Here is a 6,912-nt window from a genome sequence, read left to right on the forward strand (position 1 = left end):
ATGAATTTAAGAGAAGAAATAATAAGGAACAAGATTCATACACAGAGAAGAGTTTTAATCTCAGAAAAAGAAATTTAAGATTTTTGCACATATCAAAAAAAAAATTTTGGAAAAGCAAAAGCAAGATCATGTATATATTTTCTAAAGAAAAATTAAATAAATGATAAAGATATCTTTTACATTCATTATATGAAAAATACTTTTATCAATATTTATCCCTAAATAAGAAGAAAAGATTTACAATCTAATAATTTAGAAGCTATATATTTTTGATAACACAAATTTCTCATATGTAAATGAGAGATGATAAAAGAAGAGAACCTAGCTTATCGAAGCTCGATGTTGAGTCCTCTCCAATCTTCTAGCTATCCCTTTTAGATCCTTCCTTGCAACTTGAGAGAAATCTTCAAGAACAACTTAACATTCATACAATGAAAATGAGACTACCAAAGAGATCCTACTACCAACAATAAGGAAACTTGGAAAATTTCTTCAAAACATAATCAACTCCCTTTTTTAAGAAATTGCATATAGTATATAGGAAAAATCCCTTAATTCCACTATCTAGAGAAATTAATTAAGAATGGGATTCTTTTCCAATATTGGGCTCATGCAAATTGATTAAAAACCTAGTGGGGGAGTTACATGCAAGGCATTGAAGATTCCTTTAGAAGCTTCTAATTTCTCCTACAACATGTGCCATAATTGGGAGTGGGAAAAATAAATAAAAATAAAAATAATGCCTTTTGAATTATATTCTCCAAGTGTGTGTGTGTGTCTCCGTTTTTATTCTTTTATAATATTTATTCAATCATTTTTAATAGCTCAACCAAAAATATAATAGAATTGTATCAAATCAAAAAGTGATAAAGGATGGTTGTGACATACGGTACATTTTTAGGACACATTAATATGAATTAGAAGTTATAATGTCTAACAATATTGTATGCTTGTTATAAAAAATATCCTTTAGCCAATTAAATATTACATTGAGCCATCTTTGAGAGAAACTACTAAATTAATTAGTAGTTATGAGAGATAAATTGAGAAAATTTCCTTGCATATTAGGTCAATATGTCATTAATCCAACATCGAAAACCTATAACACCACCTCAATCCTCACCAACTAGATACACACAAAATAGGCATCATGTGTGGAAATGAATAATGTTCAAATTTTAATATATTGAAAAAAATAAAAAATAACTCATATAAATATGTAAAAAAATAAATTCTACAATATAATTAAATTTAGAAAAATTGTATAAATATTTATTTTATGTGTGTGTGCACATGCACATACATAAACTAAAAAATATATATTATTAGAAACAAAAAAAGTAGAAGGGATAGAAGAATAGAATAAATAACAAAACAATATAGGATAAAATAAAACGGAAACAAAGAAGGGGTGCATATATATATATATATATATATATAATTAATAAAAGAAGAAGATAGAAAAAAATAAAAAGGAAACTGGGACTCAGAAATATAAAGAAAAGTGAAAATATTTATAAACAAGGAAAATAAAGAGGAAAAAAGAAAGGATAGAAAGCATAAAATTTTTCAAAAAAAAATAGAGAGAATGCATTAAAAAAAGTTAAGGTAGATAATATAAAGAAATAAAAATGTCACTAACTATTAAGGGAGATCTAAACAAAGAAAAATTTGCAATAAAAAGGACCATTATTATATATCTACAATTTAAATAAGATTATAAAGTTCTAAATTTAAATTAATACAACAACTAATACATCTTCCTTATTCAATATTTTCTTTATTAATACAAATTACTTAACTATTTAATTTTTAATATTTTTTAAATTAAAATAAATTATATATCAATACATTTTATTAATTATAATCTTATTTAATAGTGTTAAAACTACAAACTCCTTCACATGAACGTAAGTGCAAATAATATTATTTGTTATTAAGCTCACAACATTAATTGATAATACAATACAATACAGCCAGTAGCTTTTGGAAGCGCCATCACGACTTTAAAATACAATACAGCCAGAACCCAAACGTGCAATGAAAATACGAAGAATAATCAACTGTTTAGAACGTATCCTTGACGTCTAACTGTATAGCAGTTGGATTGGTCGTTTGAAGCTTGAAAACTTGTAATTGTTATTTCTACTTCTTAATATGTTTTCTTTATCACGAGTGGAATCTGTCCTTCCTATAACAGAAAGGAAAAATTTCAGGAAAAATGACTATTGTATCCAAAGTGCTTATCTGTTTCGAAGATCTAGTAAGTCTGAACATAAAAAGATAGTTGCAAATGTAAATAAAAATAATCTTAAGTCACAATTTAAACAATAATTTGATTCTTCTAAATAAATATCCATTGGGACTTGGTTGATATTGGACGAAACATCAGTTTTGTATTAATTTTGTAGGTGGAAATATGCAAACATTGAATTTTATACAAAACCAAGAATGTTAAAATGGCCTGATAGCCTATTATGAGAAAGAGTGATTTGAATACAACAATATATTACACGTTTTACAGTATTTCATAAAGTTTATATAGACAACATTATCCTAGTAGTATAATGCTTATTCATGAATTGGAACACCTCGCAGACTCGAAAGAACTAGAATTTATCCTAGGAAAGATTTTACATTGAAAGAAACAAACTTGAAACTACCAAACATAAAAGGACTAAAACTTACTAATTGAGCTTATAAATATCTAAAATGTAGAACTTTGACTGTCAGATGCCAATGTTTCTGCGCGATTGGTATTGCGCAGGAGGTCTGATATGGTGGCTGTTAAATTTGAAGCAACTACACCCCCCATGGAAGATGTCTTGAGACTCTCCAAGAACCTGGCTACATCTCTCATGGAAGGTCGTTCTCTTGGTGATTCACTGCTACAATGCAAACCAACATGAATGAAAGAAAGAAGACATCTATTGTCTTCCATGCTTTCATTCATATCTCTCAATAGCCCACTATGAACAATATCTGCTAGTCTGTCTGGAAAAGCTGACCTTACCCACTTCTGCAAGTTCATGTCTCCCACAAACATGTCATCACTTGGCCTCTTCCTTGTAACCATCTCTAGTATCAGAATTCCATAGCTGTAAACATCTCCCTTTGTGGAAACACCCCCCCACAGTCCATACTCTGTAATCAATTTCATTCATGAAAAATTAGAAAAGCTATTAAAAGGAAATGATAATGACAATATAGAAGATCTCAAATAAATTACCTGGAGCAATATAGCCAATAGATCCTTTGAGTGCAAATGTTGCAGCACTAAATGAATCTATGGAATTTGGAGTAATCAAACGGCATATACCAAAATCAGTCACAAGGGCCGTCATGTTGGCGTCCAGGAGCACATTGCTAGGTTTTAAATCACAGTGCACAATTTGCAAAGGACAATCATGATGTAAATACTCCATGCCATGGGCAACATCCACAGCAATGCTCAAACAGTCCTCCAATCCCAATTTACAAAATTCCTGATCATCTCTGTCAGGGTGCAAATGTTTCTCCAAGCTCCCATTAGATGCAAATTGAAGAACCAGACCTTTGAAGCCAGAGTAGGAAAATGCACTTATGATTTTGATCAGGTTACGGTGCCGAATCCTCCCTAATACTTTGCATTCTGTGTCGAAGCTCTTATGAGCTTCTTCATTCTGCAAATTAAGAGCCTTGATTGCAACTATCTTACCATCCCTCAAAATTCCTTTGTAGACTGATCCGAAGTTACCCACTCCAAGCAAGTTTGACTCATCAAATTCGGCTGTTGCTGTGACAAGATCTTGATAAGAAAATTTTGGATAGCTAAGCCTTCGAAAAATAAAGTTTGAGGGATGGAATAGTTGGCTTGAAAGTTTATATCTCCATAAAATTAGTAAGAGGAAGGAGCACAATATAAACGCAACAACTGATAAGACTAATTTTTTAAGCAGTGAATGCTTTTCTTGACTCTTCTTTGGGCATGGAGACAATGAATAATTCGCTGGTCCACAGAGGCCAGGGTTTCCCATAAACAATTCTATAACAGTTCTATTTGGAAACAACCCTCCTTTTGGAATCTGCCCCGACAAATTATTGAATGCAACATTCATGTATTGAAGTACTTTTAGTCTTTCAAGGGACATTGGTATTGAACCTGATAAAGAATTGGTAGAAAGATCCATTTCTAGGAGATTTTGTAATTTGGAGAGCGAATCTGGAATTGCACCTTCAAAGGCATTGTGGGAAAGATTTAGATGCTCTAATGCTGTGCAGTCTCCAAGAGAAATCGGAATCAGCCCAGTAAGCCGATTTCCAGAGATGTCTATGGCTTGAGCCATTGCAATTTTACTCATCTCTAGTGGCAAAGACCCTTCCAGAGAATTCCACGAAAGGTTGAGGTAGAAAACCAGATTTTTGAGGCTGGCAATGAAATCAGGAGGTATCCTTCCACCTAATTTATTGTAAGATAAGTCAATGAGCTCTAAATTTTGACATCCTGCTAAAACAGCAGGGATCTCGCCTGACAAGTTGTTATGCTGAAGTAAAAGACGTCTTAGCTGTTGGGGGCTACAAAGAGAATCAGGCATTTTTCCAGATAGCCAGTTGTGACTAAGATTTAGGAGTCCGAGATGTTGCATTTGGCCTACATCACTTGGAATGCTTCCTTCTAATTTGTTCCCACCCAAATACAATCTTTCCAACTTCTGGAATCTTTTAATTCCAGATGGAATATTGCCACTCAAAAGATTATCGCTTAACCTCAAGTATGTTAAGTTAATTAGATTGGCAATCTGTTGTGGTATGCTTCCGCTTATCATGTTGTTTGATAATATCAATTTTTGGAGATTGGATGACAGTTTGCCTATGGATGGAGGCAATATACCAGTGAGATGATTATTAGACACTACTATTTCTTCCAAGTGGGAGCAATTTGTAAGAGAAGTTAGAAAAGACAATGTGTTGCTGCTATCACTAACAAGTTGATTGGCACGTAGGTTAAGCCGGGTAAGGAGGTTCAACTTGCCCAGCTCCATTGGCACCATTCCACTGAGCTGGTTTTCAGCTAAAAAAAGCTCTGTGAGGTTGGAACAATTTCCAAGGGACTTTGGTATTTTTCCACTAAGCTGATTTCCGCATAAACTGAGATATTGCAAATTTGAGAGCTTGGTGCCAATTTCGCGTGGAATATGTCCACTGAGCTGGTTTTCAGATAGAGCTAATATTGTCAATTTCGAGAGTTTTGCTAAAGAGCCGGGAATGGTGCCTGATAAATTATTTGTATAAAGGTCAAGTCTCTGCAGGTGAGTGAGCATGCCCAATTCAGGGGGAATGGGGCCATGAAGATCATTTTCTGCCAATTCTAATTCGGTCAAGGAAGACAGGTTTCCTAAAGAGCTGGGAATGGTGCCTGATAAGTTATTTGTAAAAAGGTGAAGTATCTGCAGGTGAGTGAGCATGCCCAATTCAGGGGGAATGGGGCCATGAAGATCATTTTCTGCCAATTCTAAATCGGTCAAGGAAGACAGATTTCCTAAAGAGCTGGGAATGGTGCCTGATAAGTTATTTGTAGAAAGGTAAAGTATCTGCAGGTGAGTGAGCATGCCCAATTCAGGGGGAATGGGGCCATGAAGATCGTTTTCTGCCAAATCTAAATTGGTCAAGGAAGACAGATTTCCTAAAGAGCTGGGAATGGTGCCTGTGATACCATTTCCTCCCACATACAATTCAACTAAAGTGGACAGATTTTTGAAAGAAGGGGGAATAACACCTGTGAGATTGTTTTGTCCTAAGTAGAGGAACTTCAATCTTGTAAGGAGACTCAGCTCAGGCGGAATGCTGCCATGGAGTTGGTTAAAGGAGAGTGCCAGATCATACAAACTGTGGCAAGCGGAGAGAGTGGGCGGAATGGTTCCTTGCAATTGATTGCGGTGTAGCCAGAGTACCTGCAGATGGGTGAGTTGTGCGAGTTGAGGTGGAATGGTAGAAGTGAGGGCATTGTTGGAGAGATCGAGGGATTGAAGAGAGGAGAGATTCCCGAGCAGAGGAGAGATGGTGCCGTGTAAGTTCATGTCGGATAAGTTGAGGGCGACGACGGAGTGGAAAGAGGGATCGCAGGTAACGCCAGACCAATTACAGAGGGGGTGAAGGGGAGTCCATTCTTGCAGTGAAGAGCTGTTGTTGTTGGAAATAGCCGTTTTGAATTGCAGGAGCAATTGTTGCTGTTGAGAGGTATTGAGAGAGTGAGGAAGAGCGGAGATTGAAAAGATGCAGAGCATGATGAAAGAGTAGAACCAAAGAGGAGCCATGGTAGACCAAGCTGGGGCAGTGGGAAGCACAGGAATGAATAGGATAGAATGGGAATGGAGGAATAAATAAATTGAGGCTTTGTGTTTTAATACTTTGAGATTGGATGGTAAAGCAGTGGATGTCCTCAAAGCGTAGAGTTATGTCAATATGTGGCCTGTCATATATTATTATTCTAGTATTTAATATTATGTGAAAAATATTAAATTTTGTATTTTTTTTTCTCACACACAATATATAGTATTCAAAGCATAAGTTATTAATAAAGTATGCTTAGATTATCAATATCCTCTTTTATGACTACTAAGGAGTGTATAATAAAGTATACGTCATAATATTTCATTAATATTATTTAAAAATTATGTTTTAACTTTTAAACATTTCATTTGTATAAATTATATTAAATAGTTAAATAATAGAGGGGACTCTTTAGTCACCGTCAATTTTATTGAAAATAGATAAAATCTAAATTAGAAAATCAATAATATGTCAATAAGTTGTTGGGAATTGTTGAAAATATTTGAGGAATTCAAATTTTCACTCATATATCATGAAATAAAAAAAGTTGGAGCAGCCACAATATGTATATTTATTTTGATAATTAATATTTTGGGTTATGGA

General features: G+C 34.2%; 1 protein-coding gene across 1 annotated transcript; it reads right to left on the reverse strand.

The window, feature by feature from the left end:
* Nucleotides 1-2,597: 2,597 nt before the first annotated feature.
* Nucleotides 2,598-6,397, reverse strand: LOC131037005 (probable LRR receptor-like serine/threonine-protein kinase At3g47570). The gene is made up of 2 exons (XM_059218565.1): nt 3,230-6,397; nt 2,598-3,144 (listed from the first exon to the last, which is right to left on the reverse strand). Exons 1-2 carry the CDS (start codon nt 6,291-6,293, stop codon nt 2,708-2,710), a joined length of 3,501 nt encoding a protein of 1,166 aa, XP_059074548.1. The 5' UTR covers nt 6,294-6,397; the 3' UTR covers nt 2,598-2,707.
* Between the last annotated feature and the right edge of the window lie 515 nt (nt 6,398-6,912).

The sequence above is a fragment of the Cryptomeria japonica genome, chromosome 3 (assembly GCF_030272615.1).
Source record: "Cryptomeria japonica chromosome 3, Sugi_1.0, whole genome shotgun sequence".
NCBI classification, from domain to species: Eukaryota; Viridiplantae; Streptophyta; class Pinopsida; order Cupressales; family Cupressaceae; genus Cryptomeria; species Cryptomeria japonica.

Coding starts and splice junctions, on each gene's coding strand:
- LOC131037005 (XM_059218565.1), bottom strand. CDS start 6,293: ATGGCTCCTCTTTGGTTCTACTCTTTCATCATGCTCTGCATCTTTTCA. Junction 3,145..3,229: donor TATTGGCTATATTGCTCCAG/GTAATTTATTTG, acceptor AATTGATTACAG/AGTATGGACTGTGGGGGGGT.